General features: G+C 35.4%; 2 protein-coding genes across 2 annotated transcripts; both read right to left on the bottom strand.

Annotated features, from left to right (window-relative positions):
- Window positions 1-12,245: 12,245 nt before the first annotated feature.
- On the bottom strand, window positions 12,246-15,147 carry GCK72_013055 (uncharacterized protein; the record flags this gene model as incomplete). Its single annotated transcript, XM_053729610.1, has 3 exons — window positions 12,246-12,497; window positions 12,692-12,772; window positions 15,142-15,147. The coding sequence occupies 3 exons, from the start codon at window positions 15,145-15,147 to the stop codon at window positions 12,246-12,248; spliced, it is 339 nt and encodes a 112-aa protein (XP_053584382.1).
- A 2,164-nt stretch (window positions 15,148-17,311) lies between these two features.
- GCK72_013054 (uncharacterized protein) lies at window positions 17,312-19,526 on the bottom strand (the record flags this gene model as incomplete). Its single annotated transcript, XM_053729609.1, has 3 exons — window positions 17,312-17,563; window positions 17,756-17,836; window positions 19,344-19,526. The coding sequence occupies 3 exons, from the start codon at window positions 19,524-19,526 to the stop codon at window positions 17,312-17,314; spliced, it is 516 nt and encodes a 171-aa protein (XP_053584381.1).
- Window positions 19,527-23,088: the final 3,562 nt, after the last annotated feature.

Here is a 23,088-nt window from a genome sequence, read left to right as displayed (position 1 = left end):
GAACATTTTTTAACTTTGCGTCAGCATTTCCCCGTCGTTATGCACTGTATCTGAGGTACTCTTGAAACCGTGGAATTATAAAAAGGATCATAAACATTTTTCAACAAAATGAAGTCTGGGTTTCCTGTTTTCTTTTTTTCTTCTTGAGATTTTTTTGAGAACCTTAACAATGAGGAAAAATCTGAGATTTCAAAGTTTTCAGATTCATAGATCTGCAAAAACACTTTGGAGAAGAAGAACGCTATGGTCACGATGAAACATTATTTCATTTCTTTTTTGATACTGTGGGATTCAAAGCAATTAGACGGTCTGTAACGTTCTCAGTAATTTCTTGATATTGTTAGAATCGCGAGATTACCTATCGTCTTATTGAAAACTTTTTTTGCAGTTTTCTGAGACTGATTAAAAAACAAGAGCGATGATGAAAACCTTTGGGTACCAGTTTCTATGTGGGACTTACAATGCGAACTATCAGATGACTATTAGCCTTCTCTGTTTTTCAGGAACATTTGATAGAGATTTGAAACAGAGGGCACGGTACGATTGATATGCATCGTTTTCTTACGGAACGAAACAAATCGAGAATTGTACATAACAAGAAATCACATACGAGTTGGCAACGACAAAAATGTTTTCCTATCAGCTTCAAGGTGCATTGCGTCTTCACTTTCCCGTTTCAAAACCCCTGGAAAAAAAACCGTTGTAATTTTAGTTGTTTCAAGACTTTTTTTGTGTTTTTCTGTTCTTGAGGAGAGTCTACTCCGGTGAATATGGTTTTTGAAATCGTTAACGATCACATCAGGAAAGATTTAGAAGAAAAATAATCACGTTCATCGATGATCATAATTACATACTTCTATGATTTTAGCAATCGGATATTCGAGAAACGGCTCAGACCAAAACACGTTATTTTGTTAGGAATTTCAGGGTTTTTTGTAAATCAATGGAAACTTTGACTGAATTCTTCTCTTTTTCTCTGGAAAAAAAAGATATCTAACACTGAATTTATTAAATTCTATAGTTTTAGCCATAAATCTTCAGAACCTCTCATTTTTCAGTTTCAAAACATTTTTTTCGTCGTGGTTCAGAAAAAAACATAAGACACACTCTCTGACTCGTTCGATCACCATGTTCACACGAAAAAAGTTGACCATCTCCGATTTGCCCATCCTTTTGATCAGAGATAGTATCAAGTGTTCCCAGCAAATTGGGGTACTTTTTGGCCGGGTCCGTCACCTGGGTACCTAGGAAAATCAAAAAATCGATATTTTTTGAAAATTTTTCCTGAAGTAGTTAGGTATGAAATCTTAACGGGAAATTGTTGTAGACACTATTTTAAGCATTTTTTGTATTCTGAAGAAAATTCCAGCTCAACACCTTCATGGTGAAATTTTTCGAAATATATGAAATTTTCGGGTTTTTTCATGAAATCGTTTTTATCTCGGCAGTGACCCAACAAGACGGGCTTTTTTATTTAAAATTCAAAATCTACATAAAATTTGGTATTGGAAACATGCTGTCCCTACTTGTATCTCTAGGACCCAAGAACGGTTTTTATGGGAAGTATTGGTAAAAATGCGATTTTAATTTTCGAGCCCTCCCGGTAAATCATTTTTAAGGTTCCGAAACAATGGTTTTTTAAAATTTTTTACTGAATCATATCATTTTACTTCAGTCCCAACACAGTTTTCGATCATACTACAAAAAAAATATTTGAAAAATTTTGAATTTTTGATTTTTTGAAAATTTTCCCTGAATTGAATCATTCGAACGGAAATATTAAGGATAGCACTATAAAATTAGAAGAATACGATTGGAACATAAATTAGACTTTCAAAACAACTGATTTCCATTATTGGGTCATCTGCAATTTACGTTTTCAAGATGAAATTTACCGAAATGTTCAACTAGGAAAGTTGGTGCGAGGGTACGTCAAATTTGCATCTTTATTTGACAGAGGACTGTGTTGAATATGACAGGAAAAATAAGAAAACTACAAAAATTAAGTAATATAGCATGATTTTCAAGAAAAAGACAAAAAAAAACTTCCACAAAATGGTCAGACCATTGAACATGCATCTCATCGTACCGTGCCGTTATCTGTTTCAAAGCTCTATCAAATAACTGATTTGTGTATCGGCTAGTCTTATCTTGTGCTGTTGTAGATTCGTATTGATAGTGAATGATTGAAGTCTGGCTTCTTTTCCGACCCGACTTTAGAGATAAAACTTTGAGCACGTTTTATTTATTTTATTACGATTATTATGAAAACCAGTCGGTTTACGTCGCCTAACGGCGACTAAACCTCCTTCCCTACACCACCCTTCTCAGTTTTACAGCGCCTGCGGCGCTTCTTAGCCAAGCAGTTCATTCCGATAAAGCACAATTGTAAAATCTCTCTTTTTCAGACTCAAATTCTACAAACTTTCTCAATGACTTTTTCTTCTTGATAGAATATGGAATTTAAAATGAGCTGTTTTTGAATTTACCAATTTGAACATTCTTCTTATGTTTTCCTCATTTCAAAACAATCTCACAGAAGAACGTAATTTGATAACACTTCTTTCTTCCCTTCTCCAAAGGCGAGTGATCATGCCGAATTACTACTATCGAGGCCTCAGAATTCTCCTCTACTTTTTGATCGTATAACTTATTCACTTGTAAGGTAGTTTTCGTTAGCTAAGAAGCCCTTTTCGGTAGAGAACAATTAAAACACTTCTGTATTTCTGATAATATTTTAGCAAATTTTCCCAATGACTTTTTCCCGTGGAATATGGAATGTCAGTATAAAAAATGCGTTTAAAGAATTTTTTTTGAGTTTTTGACTGATTGGCGGCAATGTCGCCTCCCTCCCCAAAACATTTCAAAATGTTTTCCATATACACGGAAATATTCTGTCTGGTTTGATCCGAAAAGTTCTGCTTTCTGATTTTATACCTCTACGGCGGCGATATCGCCTCTTTTCTCTAGAATACTTCAAAACTATTTTACATACTTCTAAGTTCAAAAGTATAAGTACACTCTTATTCAGTCTATTTTGATTCCAATCCTCATTTGTACCTGAAAGTGCACCACAAAAGTTGGCAAAATTTTTAAAGATCTTCAAAGAAATGCACTTTATGTGCTGGGTGCGGTATAAATAGTGATATACGCAAAAACGTTATAACTTTTTTTTAAAACTTCAAAACATATTTTCCTTTTGACAAAAAAATTTTGACAGAAAATGTAATCTTTTTAAGTTTTGACTGATCGGCGGCGATGCCGCTTCCCTTCCCCAAGAAGATGCGGACGAAAGTTTTATGGATAAATCAGTTTTTGACTCGGCGTTTGCAGGATTGTAATTTTTAAACATTTTGAAAGTTGGGAACTCTACGAAAATTGGAGAGAGCCTTTTTATCGGGGAAAGAAAATTGGGGAAAGTGTGCACAGACGAACGCAAATTTGCGGCGCAGTTTCCAAACCGTAGTTTTTTTCCCCGATTATACCCACGTACCCCTTTTGATCTACGAAATCTCGACTGTAACGGCGTTATTTACAACTTTCATATACTGGCTATCTATGTTCTTATCAAAACAAAAAAACTAAAAAAGATTTCCTACCGGGCGAGAATGAACTCACCACCCCATGTGTGTGAGTCATCTGCGTAGACCGCTGCACTAAATCTGCGCGGCCGCGGCGCTCTCGAGAACGCAGTTAAGAAACACCGAGTCAGTAGTCTTGAGCTTTCTACCACCCTGTCGGGACACACCTTTTCTCAACGCTTTTTACTGTTGAAATCGACATCGTCTCCAGAAGACGTCAAAATCAACTTTTTCAAAAAAAGAAAAGTTCGGGCATCAACTAATAAAAATTTCCTATCTGTCTATCTAGGTTTCATCGAAATCGGCCCACTACGGAAGGAGTTATGATCGGCGACAAATAAACAGACAGGCGGAATCTGTTGATTATTATTAGTAAAGATAACTTGCGAACAATTTTCGAGAACTAGGAGAACGCGATTATCAAATTATTGAACAATATCAAAAGGAAGAAAGTTTTTGGAAACGGTAAATTTAGGAATGATGCTGCATCAAACCGTACGGTACAACTGGAGTCTGTTCATGATTTGTTGAGAAATGAACCCTTTATTCATATTCAGCTCTATTTTCATTCATCTCCGTAATGGAATGAAGCTGAACAATCTGAAAATTGTTGCTTATTCCATAATATATATTTTCTGAAAAAATAAAACGAATTCTCTATGTCTTCATCAAATTAGAGCTTGAGCACAACTAGACTAGCGAAGTGGAGTCAGTATTTCTACGATCATAAACCTCAAACTTGTGAACTGAGTGAAACCGAAAAAATGTTTTTTGAAATGGTTGACTGAATTTTGTAACATGGAATGGGAGTCGGAATAAAATTTCCAGAATTATTTTGGAATATTGTACTATTATGACAAATTGTTAGTTATCAAAGAACCATACTTGTCAAATGACGGGCCGGGCTTGAAAAGCTTCGGCCCGGGCCCGGCCCGTCTTGTCAGGGATATGGGATTTTAAAGAAAACATTTTAATTTTCTTTCAATTTTCAATTTTTCATGCGGAAAAATTGACAAAAAGACACTCATATTATTCTATGAGAAAAGTCTGAGTTCATCTTAGTACACCTTTAATCAAATTTGGAAAAAAATTGAAAAAAAATTCCCTCCAAAAAGACGGGCCGGGCCTGAAGTTTTGAAAAAAAAAGCCCGGCCCGGCCCGGCCCTTGACAAGTATGCAAAGAACTACCACTTTGAAGATTTTCCGAGTTGAAAACAATTATCAATAACACATTTTGATTCAATTTTGAAAAAAACAGGAACCAATGGGGATGAAGCACTGTGCATATATTTATTAGGGATTTTTTAAAATTATAATGAAACAGAAATGAAAAGGTTTTTTGACTAACTTTGACCGTTGTCGGTATATGGTTCAGTCTATATTAGTGCAACATTCCTGATAGTTTAGTGCTGACCGATTATCCGATCTGTCAGGGTGCATGACAGATGCTTGTGGTCTCATTGGAAAATACTTCAGTTTTTTTTTCACTTTTACATACGAATTAAAACAACGCGTATAAAAGTACATACATTCATTGGAACATAACATCTAGATTCCTGACTGAGAGAGCTCCACGTTATTTGGAGAAGTCTCCACATTCTTTTAAAGCCTTTCTTATGAGTTTTTTTTAGGTTCGTTTTCTTCTAGAGTTCCAGTTCTGTGCTGTTTCTGAAAAAAATATCAGATTCAAAATGCCTACAAAAACATTTTCCTACGTTTATTAGGATCACAATGTCTCTTTATTTCTACAAAGAAAGTTCAAAAATCATATGAAGAACTCGACTTACTTTTGATCAGCCAGATCATTTATTTTCAGCAATGAAAATCAGATTGGTTATGGTGAATCACAGTCAGATTTTGCTTTTTTCTTCAGCAATGGAACTTTCCCTCTTTTATAAAATTTATAAATGTTTCTCGCTCAAACGATGAATGCTGAGATAGTTTCGAGTTCATTGGTTGAAATTTATCGTATGGCACTCTTCAACCACCAGCCGTTTCAGAGCTGCGTCAAATGCACTAGAAAAAAAAGTACGTACATTTCATTTCTCTTCAGGTGTGATTCATGTGTCCCTACTCGAATCCGATTCATATGTAGACTATTCTCATTAAGCCGACAAGGTGCGAACGCGCAGATCAATAATAACAAAAGTGAGGATGTCAGCCTGTGTTCTTATTGTTATTCTATGTTATAAACATTCACACCTGTCACTTATCATCCTGAGAAATCGGATAGACGATGGCAAACAGGACACGCCCCCAGTCTTGATGAGGTCAGACTGGTGGAATACAGTCAGTTGTCCCTTTTACTCCCGCATCGAGCAGTCCTATCTTTTTGGGCTCTCTTTGATTCTCATTGCATCTCGATGTGTTCCCTATATCCCTGCCAATTTCTCTCTCAATTTACCTACTCCTTCGAGCTTATCAAATTTGTACGGTTGGCACCGTGTGCTCTTCTAAACAATTTTTAAAAACGCTTAAGTTTCTAGACTCACCTCCGTGCGTCACTGTGTTGCAGCGGTGGCGCGCGCGCATTTCGCGTCGTTAAGATTGTCAATTTCGCTTTGAAATAGAGAATTTCGGCACTCTTAGGTGCTGGCGGAGGCACGTTAGGTGCTCCGTTATTCTCGTTAGTAGATTTTTATCTCTTGCTTTGGTTTTCAGACCACTTTTATGGTTTTCTTAGGTTTATTGTGCATTTTTAGCCGATTGGCTTTAAATAAATTGATTATTTTATCAAAAAGTTTTGTTTTGTTAGTCTTTCCTACGGGCTGTTGGACAGACTCTTTTAATTAATGTCTAGTTTTTCAAACAGTTACTATCCCTGACCCCAATTATTGATTCCTTCTGCGGTAGTTCGAGTAAATAACAGATGTCTATCTCCAAAGTAGACATGTCAACTAATTCACACGTTGTCTCTTTCGGTCTATTGTCTGGTACGTTTTTCTTCACATATTACCATCTGCCACCTTATCTCCTAGGGAAATCAGGCCAACAGTCCCCGCCCTCTTGCGCGCAACTGCTAGTAGACCAGTACTCAGTCATTCTCCCTTCACTCCGGCCTACAACAAAGTCTTTCTAGGTTTTCGATTTTTGTTCTATTGCTTATAGTTTCCCAACACTTATTATTTATGTATATCTTTTTAATGTTATACCATTTACGTCGAATTCAACTATTTATTTCAGCACCGCGTGCCAAGCTGATGGCCTGCACATCGACAAATGGAAGAAATGGAAATGGTGACCGAGACGAATCGATGACTGCCCTGACGAGGAGAGTTGCTCATCACACAAAAGGACTCGGAAATTGGTAAGTTATTGACTTCCCCCACCATTCTTATCTGTGTCGGTACCGGATAGACTCGTCGATCAGAGGATGTAGTAGTCTATAATACCCGGGCTGAAGGATACTTCAGTAGACGCGGGTTTGAATCCTCCCGGGCTAGAAATCAACAAAATTATGATTGAAATTCCTAAAAACAGGACATTTTTTATCTAGAAATCCATAAAATTATAATTGAAATTCTTGAATACAAAGTATTTTTATGAAATTAACTTCCCCCATCATTCTTATCTGTGTCGGTACCGGATAGACTCGTCGATCAGAGGATGTAGTAGTCTATAATACCCGGGCTGAAGTTTTCTTCAGTAGACGCGGGTTTGAATCCTCCCGGGTTAGAAATCAATAAAATTATAATTGAAGTTCCTAAAAACAGGACTTTTTTTATCTAGAAATCCATAAAATTATAATTGAAATTCTTGAATACAAAGTATTTTTATGAAATTAACTTCCCCCATCATTCTTATCTGTGTCGGTACCGGATAGACTCGTCGATCAGAGGATGTAGTAGTCTATAATACCCGGGCTGAAGGATACTTCAGTAGACGCGGGTTTAAACCCTCCCGGGCTAGAAATCAACAAAATTATTATTGAAGGACGTCACCCGCAGGGTGTGAAGTTCTTCCTCCATACTACTCACTTTCTTTTAAAGTTTTAAAGTTCATTTTAGTTTGATTTTTTCCACCTTATCAATTCTGCGCTGTTTCTGAAATAAAGTTCAAAACAGCCACGAGAACATTTTGATACTTTTATTAGGATTACTATTTCTCTTTACTTTTTCAAGGATAACTTTAAACGAGATGATGAAATCGAATATTGATATTTTAATTCTGCGTTGTGAATAATATTATTGAAGAAACTTATTGCATAACAATCTTCAACCACCATTCGTGTCAGAGCTGCGTCAAATGTTCTAGAAGAAGGAAAAGTGTAATTTACGCCATATTCTACTGGTCCCGTTTTAAGTGGATAATACCGATAGAAATCTTCAGGTGTGAATCATGTTTCTCTGAAATTTAAACATTTTTCAAAATCATTTTCTGATAGCTGTTGTGTTTCAAAATTACGAGAAATATTGTGCGTGACTGTGGGAAGATTGTATGGCGGTTCAGTTAGGAAAAATCATATTCAAAGAGTTATATTCTAATTAGGAGAACTCGTCATGTACGAAAAGTTCAAAGTTTGCCACTGAGTTTCCAGTTTTTTTTCGAGGCTGTACCCGAATACATCAGTATCCACAATTAAAGCTCGACACACTTTTTGACAATAGTTCGAAAATTGCCATACGAAGGGCAACCATCATCTTGTTTTTTAAAATTAGAATTTTCAATATCCAAAGAAACATTTTATTAATGGGAGAGATTATAAAGTTTCTAGTAGCTGAATGATGATTTAGTAAGTTTTGATTGAACAATACATTCTAAACGATCGTAGTATCAGGTATTTCACAAACTATAACTACTTGTGTTATTATATAAGCAGTAAAAATATGTACAGGTATCTGTCTAACTCATGTTCACTCAGAAAACTATAGTGAGATAACCGAATGCATTACTGTCCCGTGGTTTTATAGTTAGAATCACTAATTTTTGGATTGATGTCGGTAGAAAAGTCATTTATCACAAATTAATGTTGAATATGGATTTTGATTGAAGCGTCTTAAATTTGGAATATAATGAATGTATTTTCTTGAAAAAAGAAAGAGAACACACATATGTGAATCCACAATTTTTAATAGCGACTAGACAAATTAACCATGTTTCACGAATAACTTTTTGGAGAGTGGTATACACTCAATACTGGTTGACGTTGTACAATGACGGATGGTTTTACATGTCGGGTCGGAAGCTTCGCTGGATTTTGGAAGAAAAGTCGAACAGAGCGAACTTTTCATATTGTGGGGGAGGTGTTGTATAGGCACGCCTACGTGAAACCCTAGTCACGTGCCCCGGTTATTCTAAGTATTCATTTCCCTTAGAATTCAGTTCTTAATAAAGTAAAGAGTAAAGAACCACGTATATCGTCTCTCTCTCCGATAGCAAAGTAGTTATACAACACAAAGGTAGTGAACGACTGAAATAATGATGGTTATAGAAGTCAATTAACTATGAAAAAAGATGGAAACATATTTTAGCACTCTGTGAAACAAAAATGTTATGTTTGTCACGTGACATTGCAACTTTGAAATCATATTTATGTCACGTAAATAAATCAGATCCTCTTCACAATGTCTCACATTTTTCGATAAGATTTGCAATTTTCTGTTCCATTTAGACCTCTTTTTAGTAACCTACAAAACCCTGGTAATTTTTTTTGTTCCCTCAAATAACAAAATTGTGTCTACTGAAAATCTGTCTAGAGCTTATCAGACCGTTTAGGACTAGAAGAACTGTGAGAAATTAGCTAGTTTGAATCCTCTCCAAAAATTGAATAAAAATAATTTGTTCTGTTGTTTTTTCCCTGTTTATCACTATTGTGATGAGAGCAGCATTTATCTTTCAATTTAATCCGTCCTTTTAACATTACTCCAACATGAGTACCTCTGGTAATCTTCTCTTACGTCATCGGCCTTCTTACTAATCAAAAATGTTTTGATGTTGCTCTCCATTGTATGCGCACTGAGAACCGCATTGTGTAATATTGAGCCAGAATCGAAACTGAACTGTTAAACGGTGACTGTGACTAAAACTGAAAACTTCATCTGACCTCAGTAACTTGGGAATGCGGGGTTAGAAAAGACTCTGTTTCATCCCATCAGATGTTTTGACTCCGATTCTCTCGCTAGTCACTAGCCACACAAATGCGTCATATACAAAATTCACGAAATGGCAAAAAAACAACTGTTTCAGTAAAAACTTTAGAAATTTTGTGAGACATTACAACTTAAAACGAAATACTGGTCTTCAAATAAAATCTGACAGTACGTGAAATTGAAAACTATACGTGTTGAAAATAATTGAAAATAAATGCATTGCAGTTTTTAGGAAGTATTTGTTTCATGAAAGTTTGAAAAGACATGAGTGAATGTCTAGTTTTAGTAACAATGAATCTCTTCACGGGAACATATTTAGAAACAGATGAGTTTCCCAATTTAAACTGAACAGAAAAACTAGATGAAGAATAAATTGTATAACTTTGAATATGGAAACTGTCTTCATAAAAAGTTATGTTTAGAACGAATTTGAGAGATTTTTCGGACCAAATGAAAGAAGTGTAGAAAATATCCTAAAAGAATCATTCCATGGACAGACCAAACCCTTTAGAATATAAGTCAAGAGAGAGAGAGCATCCATTTTCAGATATAAAAAGAGAACTATTAATGTAATCAATGTACATAAGACGAGATTGACATTGTAATGAGGTCTCATAAAACTTATACTCTGAACATTCACTGATCATCGGCTTTCTGACATGAGTTTGGAGAAGCAAGAAAATGCTGATTTTAGAAAGATGTGAAGTCGCTAAACAAACAGGTCAACTGCATTACCTACCTGATACTTTACGCCTGAAACAGAAAACTTTTTTCGTAAAACTTAATTTCGAGGCGGACGAACCAAGACAAATTTCAAGACAAAATCGCAGTCTATGCCGAGATCAAACCCTTAAGAATCTTTACTATTAACAAACACCAGATTCTGTATGTTTGTCTGTCTGTCGCCGATCCTACCGCCCTCCCTACTGAACCGATTTTCTTTTAAAGTTAGACCAAAAGAGCAGAAATTTTCTCTTAATGATGCCCATCTTTTTCTTTTTTCAAAATTCTCAAATTGTCGTCTTCTCGGCAGAAACATTGATAAAGCACGTGAGAATCGGCAGCGGAAAAAGGGGAGAGACGGTCGGCAAAGCGTCGTCTCTTCTCTCCTCACCCGGCGAGCGTTTCCCTCCGCCCGCATAGTTAGGGTGGGTGCGTCGCCGCGTCCGATCTGGCAAGTTAAGCAACGTTGACTACAGTTAGTTGGTTCGAACCTATGTCGAGACGTGAACATTTTTTTTGATATCATCGGATTCAGAAAAAATAGGGGATTCCGAACGTGTCCTCCGTTTCAAGATTGATCCACGTCATAAAAAGATACGGGCCGTTTTCTAAAAAGTGACGACGTGAAGGATTTTTTGATATGATCGGATTCAGAAAAAATAGAAGATTCCAAACGTGTCCTCCGTTTTCGGATTGAATAGAGGATTCCTTTCCGGGTCAATCACGATCCACTGTAACACCTAGAAGGGTGGTGAAGAGAAGGAGGTTTAGTCGCCGTGAGGCGACGTGAACCGACTGGTATAAATCAAGAGAGAAAGAGCATCAGAGAGAGAGAAAGAGAGAGAAAAGAGACCGAGAGAGCAGACCGAGTCGAGAGAGAGAGAGAGAGAGATATTGGTCTTCAAATAAAATCTGCTCTTTTGAGAATTGAACATGTAGAACATATGTAATTAAAAATGAATTTATTGTAGCATTTTGGGAGAATCTGTTTCGTGAAAGTTTGAAAAGGCATCAGTGAATAAATATTTTTAATAAATTGATTTGGATCATTGTCAAATTAAACTGCTTTTTTTGCAAAGAACTGCAAAAGTGATCATCGGAATTAGGTAAAGTACAGTGCCGTCATGGATTTTAATAATGCAGCTGTATTCAGAACATGTGAGTTTAGTTTCAAAAATTAATATTACCGTTTCAGTAAATTCTAATAATCAGTTGAAAATAATAAACAACGTTATAATTACAACACCGTTAACAACACCGCGACAATTGAATTTAAAAACCAGAGATAAGGATTTTTTTCGAAAAAATTTTCGAAAAAAAAACTACCTCAAAATATTGTATATAAATGTGATAAAATTTAATGAGATTTCATGTTTTGATGGTACTGGTGGAAATGGACATTTTCAAAATACAGTTTCATGTTCAGAGTGTAAACGCTAACAGACAAAAAAATTTACTTACATTTAAACAAAATAATTTGACAAATTATGAGATTTATCAAGTGAAATCTCGTTTTTATATGAGTTTTGAAGGACGACTGATTTTTCGATGTCAACTTATTGATACTAGCGAATCTATTACTTTCGACATGGATAAGCCACCGAGCTGCTAATTTTGATAGCTGTGTGCTGAAAATTTACTTTCAGTTTTTTTGTTGAAATTACAGTTTCTGATCACTGTTAAATTGACCCTAGTTCAGCAAAAGTTATTAGAACGTTGTGCTTTTCTGCTTTCCTGTATTTCCCTTTCAAGATTGGCCTCTAAATCGCGAATTTTTTTTGAAGTCAAAAATTCCCTAAACTAAAATATCCACAACTTCACAAAACAATATAACGCACTTTCAACGATTTATTTATTTCGACAAAACAGCCCCATTCGCTAACATATTTCCGAATAAATTGCCCAATGAATACGGTGGAGTGTCGACATTTGCAGTTCGACAGTATGCTTTCGCCTTTTTATTCAATGACATCATCTCCGTTTGACCAGTTGCACTCATATCAGTCACTATTTTATTCACCATCAAATATCCCTGTCGTTTTGGAATATAATAGAAACTTGGTTGACTTGTCAGTGATTTTATTTCAGAGTAGGCGGTGCGGACCTAGAATTAATTTTTTTTTCAAAAATTGCAGCAAGAATTATTAGTTTGCCAAAAAAATTGCGCTAAAACGATTCGAGGAAATTGAAAAAGGTAAAATATTGAGGTTGAAGAAATTTAAAATTTGAACAGCAGTTTATTGTAAAACATATGCCCAATAAGCTAGTGGATTTGTTCTAAAGTCTTCAAAAACTCACTGAAACAGAGGCGGCTGCCAACAATCCGTTAATGTACTCCTGTGCTATTGTGATATTCGAAATTGCCACATTTGTGAAGGACTGAAAAAAATGAATCGTAGATAAAAACGTGGGTGAAACAACAGTTTTGTGTTTCAGTAAAGTAAAAAAAACGGATATTTGGACTACGGAATTGCTTCCGATAATTGAAACTTTTGATTCGGAGCAGCAACATGATTGGACCAGAGAAATGAAGCTTTTGGGGAGATTGAGAGTGACAAAGGAAAAGGAATTGAACAAATTTAGAGACGGGAGAGGTCACGGCTGGAGCGCCTTGTGGGGCTTTTTGATCTAGAGTCTAATTGAAATCTATTATCGGAATAAAAAAGTTCCGACATTTTTTTCCGACGCGCAAGGTTCGCGCCACTTATCTACGGAAACGCCCACTCATCATAAACATTTAGTCTGCAAGATCAGGGTATACGGTTTCATTGATTTCGCGGGTAAAAATTTGTTTAAAAATACCACTTTTTCGTAAAGTTTGATCTATTTTCCTTGAAATTTCATTTCTACTATGGAAGTTTGAGGTCAAATTTCAAAAAAGTAGATCAAATTTGATGAAAAAGTGGTATTTGTAAAAAAATTTTAATCGCGAAATCAATGAAACCGTGCACTGATCTTGCAGACTAGATGTTTATGATGAGTGGGCGTTTCCGTAGATCAGTGGCGCGAACCTTGCTCGTCGGAAAAAAATGTCGGAACTTTTTTATTCCGATAAGGATCGGGATAAGTATAGCTTCAAGTTATAATTCAGTAGATTTCTGAAACCGAAAATAAATGTATCGATTTGTTTCTGGAGATTTTTTGGAAACATCTTCAGAAAATGAAAAGTTCAACATTTGCGGTTTCTGAGATTCCATTTCAAATGTTCAGATTCTTTCAAAATAATTATATCGGAATAAAAATTCTTAATAAACTCAATTTTAAATAGAGAAGACTCATCAAAAATGTTTGTAAGAAACTTAAATACCATTCAAATACAGGTCTTATGATTTCTATGACAGTCATCGGTATTCTAGCTGAATTGGTTTGATAAGGACACTATCGCTCTGTAATATTTGGAACACATGCATAGACGTAGTTTTGAAATTTGTGATTCTGTATATTGTTGAATCCAAAAATAAATTGATTTAGTGTTTCTAAGATTTTGTTTGAAATCTCCATGAAATCAGAACTTCATAACGTACGATTTCAGAGATTTTGGATTTTCAGATTTGTGACTGTTCGGTAGCTGATTGTATTACTTAACGTAAAAAAACACGGTATAGCTGCACAGATAAGGTACTTACGTACCTGAGAATTATGAACAGGTGTATGATGAATTACAGGTAGGATTTGCAGGCCTTTTTTTCAGAAAGTTACAAGTACACAGGTTTTCCTGGTGACGTCACCCGTAGGGTGTAAAATTCTTCTAGAAAGGCAGGGTGTGAAGTTCTTCCTCCATTCTACTCATTTTCTTTTAAAGCCTTAAAGTTCTTTTTAGTTTGACTTTTTCTACCTTGTTATATAGAGATTCTTTCTGCCATTCAGTGTAGCGGTATCATCATCTTTATTCAGTGTCACTTAGACATCATTATGTCCAATAAACATAGATAAGAGAACCGACCAAGACTGGTCGGTGGCAGGGGTTAAATACAAATGTCTTATCAGTTAGTACCGTGAGCTGGTCACTATATGGAAGGTGCTAGAATAAGTGTTTACGTCAGAGGAACTCAAAGAACGTTACGGGGGATGACAACCTTATCAATTCTGCACTGTTTCTGAAATGAAGTTCAAAACAGCCACGAGAACATTTTGATACGTTTATTAGGATTACTGTTTCTCTTTATTTTTCAAGAATAACTCAAAATGAGATGATGAAATCGAATCTTGATATTTTAATCCAGATGATTTGTGTTCTGTATTGAAAATCTAATTGTCTCTAAATCACGGTATAGTGAGAAAACCAAATGCATTCCTGTCCCGTGGTTATATTTAGAATTGCTAATTTTTGGATTGAAATCGACAGAAAAGTCATTTATCACAAATTAATGTTGAATATGGTTTTTGATTGAAGCGTCTTAAATTTGGAATATAATGCATGTATTTCTCGAAAAGAGAAAGAGAACACACATGTGTGAATCAAAAACTTTCAGTAGCAAAAACCAAAAAAAAAATCATGTTTCACGATGAGTGTTTTGGAAGAGCGACAGTCCGTGACCTCGATATTGGTAACATAATGACTTTGTACATTTTGCTTTGTTTTTTATGTGACGGTGTCCAAGATCTTGAAAATTTGAAGCAGAGCCAGTGACTGTAACAAAAATGCTAAACGTTTTATTACCTGACTGAAACATTATCAGTTGAAACTGAAAGTTTAAAATCAGTGAGACACTCCTACTGCAATTGAGTGATTTCTCTATTAAACCTACGTTCATGTCTCGAATAAAAAATTTTAAGACTAGAAGTGCATTAGATTTGGTTTATTAGACTTCGAAGTAGTTATTATTTTTCAGTATATTGAGAAATGTGAAATAGAAGAAAAAAAATACCGTTTCAGTTTCAGTTTCTCTACAATATTTGGAAAGAAATTTAGTATACTCTTTGAACAAGATATTCAATCTTTTAATTTTGACTGGTGGTGGCACCACTTTCTGATCTATGGAAATAAAAAACGATGTTTCAGAAATATGAGATAGGTGTTAATTGAGTTCCAGATTCGATAAGTAGTCTTTTTATCAAAAAAATGTTTTTATTTCGTAAATGTCCGAATTAGTTCACGTTTTTGGTGTTATGGTATACAGGGTGCGGCAGAATTACCCGCACAAGCTATAAGTGCTATATCTAAAAAAGTAAAAGTCAGAAAACCATGGGAATCAACAAAAAGTTTATTCATGACCATAACAACAATTATCAGCTAATCTTGTTCCTCCTCTATATCTTTTTGAAAAAAATGTAGTGGAGTCACGAGAAAACGTACTGTTTATTATCTAGATGGAAGTGGAGAAAACACTCAAGAAACTATGGTTCAGAGTTGCGCGGAAGTAATTTTTTTCAAAAACGGAAGTCGGAAGTCGGAAGTCGGAAGTGAAATTCGAAATCCGGAAGTCGGAAGTCGGAAGACGGAAGTAACATTTTGAAAACGGACGTCGGAAGTCGGAATTCGGAAGTGAAAAATGCCCGGAAGTCGGAAGTCGGCAGTCGGAATCCGGATGTTGGAAGTAGATTTCTTTGCAAAGATTTAAAAACTCCAAAAAAAAAATATCATGAAATTCACAAAAATCAGTGAGAAACTAGTTTTTGGCTGAAGAAAAGCCTATTTTCTGTCCTTTTAGACCATTTTTCCTTGTATTTCTGAGAAATTTGCTTTTCCTAATCTCCACTCTTATGAAATGGCGGAAGTCGGAAGTGAAACTCCAAATCCGGAAGTCGGAAGTCGGAAGTAAAATTTTCAAAACGGAAGTCGGAAGTCGGAAGTCCGAAGTGAAAAAATGCCCGGAAGTCGGAAGTCGGAAGTCGGAATTCCGCGCAACCCTGCTATGGTTATTTGTGTAAATCGATAAACACTGAGAAATATCTACAGTTTCGGTTCATTTTCTTCAGAACATTGCTCAGAGCAAATTCGATGAGTTCTACATATACTCTACCAGAAACATCAATATCAGCGAAGAATAATGTTACGTATTCATGCGATACTGTTTGTTAGATATTGCGAAGGTAGTTAATGACTGAAACGATGATGATTAATCACACCAAATAACTATGAAAAAAGTTTAATACATATTTTAGCACTCCGTGAAACAAAAATGTTATCTTTCTGCAAAGTCATTTAAATTGGAACTTTGAAATTAATTAATGTCACAGCAATAGTTTAGGTCCTCTTCATAATGTCTCATATTTTTTGATAAGTCTTGTAATTCTTCTGTTCCATTTCGACCTCAATATAAAAAAATCTAGGAAAATGTAGTGTGGTCGCATTACTCAGTACTCAAAAATACTGTGTCATATGAATGTGATAACATTCAATCAGTTTTTATGTTTTGACGGCACTAATGGAAATGGACATTTTCAAAATGCAGTTTCATGTTCAGAGTGTAACGGCTTACAGACAAAAAGTTTATTGAACGAGGTTCAAATTCATTATGCACTTTAAAAAGCATTAATAGAGCAACTTTTCGCTTTAGATTGTTGTAAGGTGTTCATTTGACCAAATAAGATATTTATGAAGGAAAATTCGTGATGAGCGATATCTACACAGGGAATTTTCTCTTTTTTTATATGAATTTTGGAGACAACGGATTTTATAAATGTCAAATTTGTGATCGATAACTTCCGACATGGATAAGCACCACTGAGCGACTAATATTAGCTTCTGGAAGTTTACTTTCAGCTTTTTTTGAAAATTGCAGTTTCTAAATACTGTGAAATTAACCATAGTTCAGCAAAAAATTATTGCGTAATCTTTTCGAGTCGTTTCTTGTAATGCCGTTTGAAGTCATTTTTGTTGGTCTCCAATCTGCGAATTTTTTTGAAACCAAGAATGCCCAAAACTAAAATCTTGTCAACACCATAAAAAAATGAAACACGCTTTCAACGATTCATTTATTTCGACAAAACAGCCCCATTCGCCAACATATTTCCGAATAAATTGCCCAATGAATACGGTGGAGTGTCCACATTTGCAGTCCGACAGTATGCCTTCGCCTTCTTATTCAATGACATCATCTCCGTTTGACCAGTTGCACTCATATCAGTCACTATTTTATTCACCATCAAATATCTCTGTCGTTTTGGAATATAATAGAAACTTGGTTGACTTGTCAGTGTCTTTATTTCAGAGTAGGCGGTGCGGACCTGGAATTAAAATTTTTCAAAAATTGCAGCAAGAATTATTAGTTTGCCAAAAAAATTGCGCTAAAACGATTCGAGGAAATTGAAAAAGGTAAAATATTGAGGTTGAAGAAATTTAAAATTTGAACAGCAGTTTATTGTAAAACATATGCCCAATAAGCTAGTGGATTTGTTCTAAAGTCTTCAAAAACTCACTGAAACAGAGGCGGCTGCCAACAATCCGTTAATGTACTCCTGTGCTATTGTGATACTCGAAATTGCCACATTTGTGAAGGACTGAAAAAATAAATCGTATTAAATACTGAAAAAAAATGAATCGTAGATAAGAACGTCGGTGAAACAACAGTATTGTTTCAGTAAAGTAAAAAAAACGGATTTTTAGACTGCGGAATTACTTCCGATAATTGACTTTTTTGATTCGGAGCAGCAACATGATTGGAGCAGAGGAATGGTGCTTTTGGGGGGACGGAGATTGAGAGTGAGAAAAAATTAAGAATTGAAAAAATTTTGAGAGAGGGGAGACGGCTGGCGCACCTTGTGGCGCGTTTTTTGATCAAGAGCCTAACTAGATAGTAGAGGATCGAGATCAGTAAAGTTTCAAAAGTTATATTCAATAGATTTCTGAAACGGAAAATAAATTAATCGATGGGTTTCTGGAGATTTTTGGGTAATACCTTCAGAAAATTAAAGGTCAAATACTTGCGGTTTCCAAGGTACCATTTTTCTATTTCAGATTCTTTAAAAATAATTCTTCAGGATTGGCACTGGAATTTTTTTTTGCTGTTCTTGCTGACTTGGTTTCATTTAGGCCACTGTCGCACGGTAATATTTGGAACTTATAGAGTAGAACACACAGTTAACCGAATACTGTCATTTAGTAGATTGTTGAATCCGAAAAATAAATTCATTTATTGTTTCTAGGTTTTTTGTGAAAACACCCCCATCAAACCAGAAGTTCATAATGTACGATTTCAAAGATCCCATTTTGGATTTTCAGGTTTGTATCTGATCAGTAGCTGACGGTCCCACTGGAGACGATTCAGAAAATTTTCAAACTTTAGTAGTCAATCGAAATCGAGAACATCTCAAACACTCATTAAAAAATGAGTAGTGAAATAGTCAGAAATTATATTATGAATAGTAGAAACAGGGGGTTGAGGTGGGTGGCTAGCAATTCAGGTGAATATTTGAATACTTTTCTTTTTCATTTTGAGGGGTTTTCAGACGTGGTTGGAAGTTCCAACTTGGAACTAACCCTAAGGGATGGTACATAGTTCACCACTATTACATTTGATTTTTCTGACTGTTGGGAGACATTTCGGTCACCAGTTATCACTACTCATGCTTCTGGTGTGTTTGAATTTTTGTACAAAAAAAGGTAAGACATCAAACAACTATCAAGCTACTGATACTTATAACTAAGCAAAAAGTTTTACTAAATGTTGTGGCGTGAACTAGCATGGCCTAGCCTAGTGAACGTCCAACCCCGAGGTCACACGTGGCAAGAAGATCTGCCTATATAAGATGTAGAGAACTCTTAGTTGTGGATTCTCACCATGTAAATAAATGGTTTTATAATTCCCTTCTCCTCCACCAAAGGACATAACAGTGGCGATCAGGATGAGATCAACGAACCGACGCTCCGGGGACGCGCATGCCGGACGGGATCGTTGACTGGTGCGCACGGAGAAGGCCGAAGAAAAGAGATCCCGGTGGACAACATCGAAAACAAACCAGCGGTAAGAAGGGTTGGAGAGTGACGAGCTCGAGATCATGGGATCACCCGGAAGGAAGACACCGTTGAAGAACCAGCAGCAGCAGCACCGAGTGAAGATGGATCGAGGTACTCGTGTTCAACGATTTCGAATGGTAGATTTCGTGTGGAAGCTGTGAGATGCATAGGGAAATGACATCTGCTGAAGATCGTTGGCTGAAGATCAGAAGATCGAAGCAATGATGCGGACATGGGTCCAAAAGAAGAAATGCTGTGGAGTCTAGGCAGCGGCTGTCGTGGAAGAACCGAAGATGCAAGACAGTAGACAAACGAACTTTCATTGAAGAAAGGGAGGTGTTGTGGCGTGAACTAGCATGGCCTAGCCTAGTGAACGTCCAACCCCGAGGTCACACGTGGCAAGAAGATCTGCCTATATAAGATGTAGAGAACTCTTAGTTGTGGATTCTCACCATGTAAATAAATGGTTTTATAATTCCCTTCTCCTCCACCAAAGGACACAACACTAAAAACAGTAAGAAATTTGAGGAGTGCTTTAAAAACCAAAAAGTTTGACGGCTCATAACTCGGTCTACATGAGCATGTTGCTGATTTTTATTGCAGTTTTGTAATCCTCAAGATCGAAAGTATCTGGGGTCCAATTTGTAGAAAAAGTTCAACCCGCCTCGTCATGAACTTCCCTTGTAGAATTGAAAATGAAATAGAAAGTAGTGCCTAGATTTTAAAAACTTTCTGCATGCGTTCGGAAACAGTAAAGTTTAAAATGAGAATGGAATAATTTGAGAAACGAATGGTATTCAGAAAATTTTGATTAAAAATTCCTTTTTTAAAAAGTAGAAATTTGCATTTTATTGAAACTGGGAATTTACCGTTTCGGTTATATTCCAAATGTCTCTATATAAATTCACATTTACAGTGTGTCATTTGGAAATAGAATCTGATGATATTCTAAATGTTGGCATTCATGGTTCCGTCTAGAGTTACTTTCCGAGCAGTATAAATTACCGAGAAAATTATGTGAAACCAATGAGAAACTGAAAAATGTATCATCAAATAATCGTTTAAAATCGGGAATGAGCAGATGAAAAACCACTGATCGTGTAAAAGTTGAAAGTGAAATAGTAAGCAAATGTGCATCGCGATTTCAGAAGTTTGCAGTTCCAACACATTTTCAAAAAACATGAGAATTTTTTTTCACAATATTTGTGTGTTTGAAAGTTTTTTTGGATATTGGTCACTGTTTCAAGGAAGTCTTAGGAGTGTTCTGAGCACAAAACAGTAATGGAAATAATATAAAATATGAACCTGATAAATTTTTAATGAAAAAAATAAAAAGTGGTGAAAATTGAGTAACGTTTGAGAAGATTTCGAGCAGAGCAAATGGTGAAAAAAAAAACAAAAACTGAATTGACATAAACTATGATCGTGTAAAAGTTGGAAGTGAAACAGTAGGCAAATGTAATTTTTGTGAATAATTAACTTAAATCTTGAAACTTCAAAAATTTGCAATTTCAAGACATATTCAAAAACATATGAAAGTTTTCGTTCCAATTTGTAACGTCTCGGTGTTTTCTGATATTTCTAAAATAACGTTACACTATGATTTGAAACATCCATCTTTAAAAACTTATTAAGAATACTTGCAATTCAATCATTCGACAAAAAGAGAAAACAATATGGTATAACTCTGACATTTAGTTATTTAGTTATTGAGTGAAAAATTCTTGGTTTAGATAAATCTTCGAATGAGAGTCTGTAGCTAACTAATTAGTCAAAATTAAAAAGAAAAAGAAAAAAAAGAAGAATTTCAGTTTCAGACTACTGCTATTCGAAATCAACGGAATCAACGAACAATCAAACTGATTTAATTTTACACGACCAATCGCTCGTTTTCATATTAACTTTGTAATTTGTTTTAAAAATTTTCTAAATTTTCAAAATATCAATGTTTCAATGTGGTATCAAACAAATTTCCCAGCCTTATACACTTGCTAACAAATACATGAAAAGATAGAAAATTAGAAACATGTTCAAAAGTGCTTGCATTCATTACTTTAGAGCATCAAACAGTTTCCATCAAGAAGACTAAAATTCCACATGTTGAGGCACGAACTTTTTCAAACTTTCCGAACAAAAACTACGAATTTGAGTTTTCGTGAAAACCAAACAACGGCAGAAGGAAACTATTCTTCTGCGACTTTTAGGAACAGACGAAGTATTGCCAAATTCTTCGTTCGGAGAGTCAAATGGTGAAAGGGAAACAGTAGTTCGTGAAATTATCAGAGGTTTTAAGGTTAAGATGTAATCTGGACTGATATTAACATGTACCAGCTCGGAAATATATGGATCCGCAGAAACTGTGATAGAGAATATGTGTCTCTTTATTTTTCTCCGACAAACTTTTCTAAATTTCGGTGAATGAACAAAATAGCTCAAGGAATATTTTAGAATCCTATTATGAAAATAAGCCACGCCCATAGATTGTAGCCAATGAGGTCCAACTGTATTGGAGTGGTGTCATCGCTTTTGTGAAAACAACTTTGAAAACAGAAACTGCGAAATTGACTATATTCCAACTGACTATTAAATGTTGCAGCTTCATATGTATCAGATAGTACCCTGTGTAATGATCAAGTTAAACTAAAAAAGACGTAATAATATGAATCGGTTCTGTGATTACATGAGTGTGGAGAAGCAAAAAAATTGATTCCAGACAGATTCACTGATCGCTATCTAATCAGAACGAACAATTCAATTTCATTACATTACCTGATACTATACACTCGAAACGGAGCTTTTTAAAAATACAACTAAATTTCGAGGCGGACTAGCGATTTTTTTGTCTTCTTAACATTTTTTTGTACATAAACTGGTGAACTTCAAAGTTTAGAAACCGAGAAGTTTCACAATTCAACTAAACAGATTAGGAAAACTAGAGGAGGCCCAAAGTAGACAACTTGGAATACGGAATCTTTCTAGAAAGTTATGTTTCGAACAATTTGTAAAATGTGTGATATTTCAAGGACCTAATATGAATCATACTAGCGATGGGCATTTTCTCAAAGAATAATTCCATTGTACATAAGACGAGAGATTGACATTGTAATGAGTTCTCTCGGATTGAGAAGAGAGAATAGAAAGAGTAGAATTAAATTGTTTTTTGAGTTAATTGCATTAAAGTTTGTTGTTTTCTTTGCTGTTGTTGTCTGTTTCTCCTCGACGCCTTTTCCGAAAGAGTATCCGTTATTCTCAGACATTTTAAAATTTCTTTTTTTAGTTTTTTTCCAAATAATTACATTGGTTTTTTGAAGTTTCAGGAAAATGACAGTTGAATAACAGAATGTAGAACATGATCTTATAAGAATACGAACTGAAACAGTATAGAATCCAAACTTCTGTCAAAAGCGCTGAATTCGAGTAAAATGTTCTTTGCAGTTTCTCACAAAGCACAAAAAGATTAGGCGATGGAAGTTTCTGATCCTTGCACTAATGGACCAGTTGGCCTTTTTCTACCTAATCTTTCTAAAACTGGCTACCACGCGATTGCTTCCAAGTGTCTAACCAGGAAGATACTCCAAATTTTTTTCACAGTCTGCAGACTTTTTCTAATTTCTTTTCAGTTTTTTAAAAATTAAAAAAAAAGCTTTTTTTCAATCTCTCGAAAAGAGTCGTTGGATTACGGAATGTAGAACAGGATCCAATAAGAGCATGATCTGAAACAGTAGAGAATCCAAACTTCTGTCAGAAGCGCTAAATTTGAGTAGATTATTACTATAACCGATCTCCCATCTATAAG

This window comes from Caenorhabditis remanei, chromosome IV, assembly GCF_010183535.1.
Source record: "Caenorhabditis remanei strain PX506 chromosome IV, whole genome shotgun sequence".
NCBI lineage: Eukaryota > Metazoa > Nematoda > Chromadorea > Rhabditida > Rhabditidae > Caenorhabditis > Caenorhabditis remanei.
Note: the sequence above shows the minus strand (reverse complement) of the source record. Positions and strands in the feature narration are given on the sequence as shown.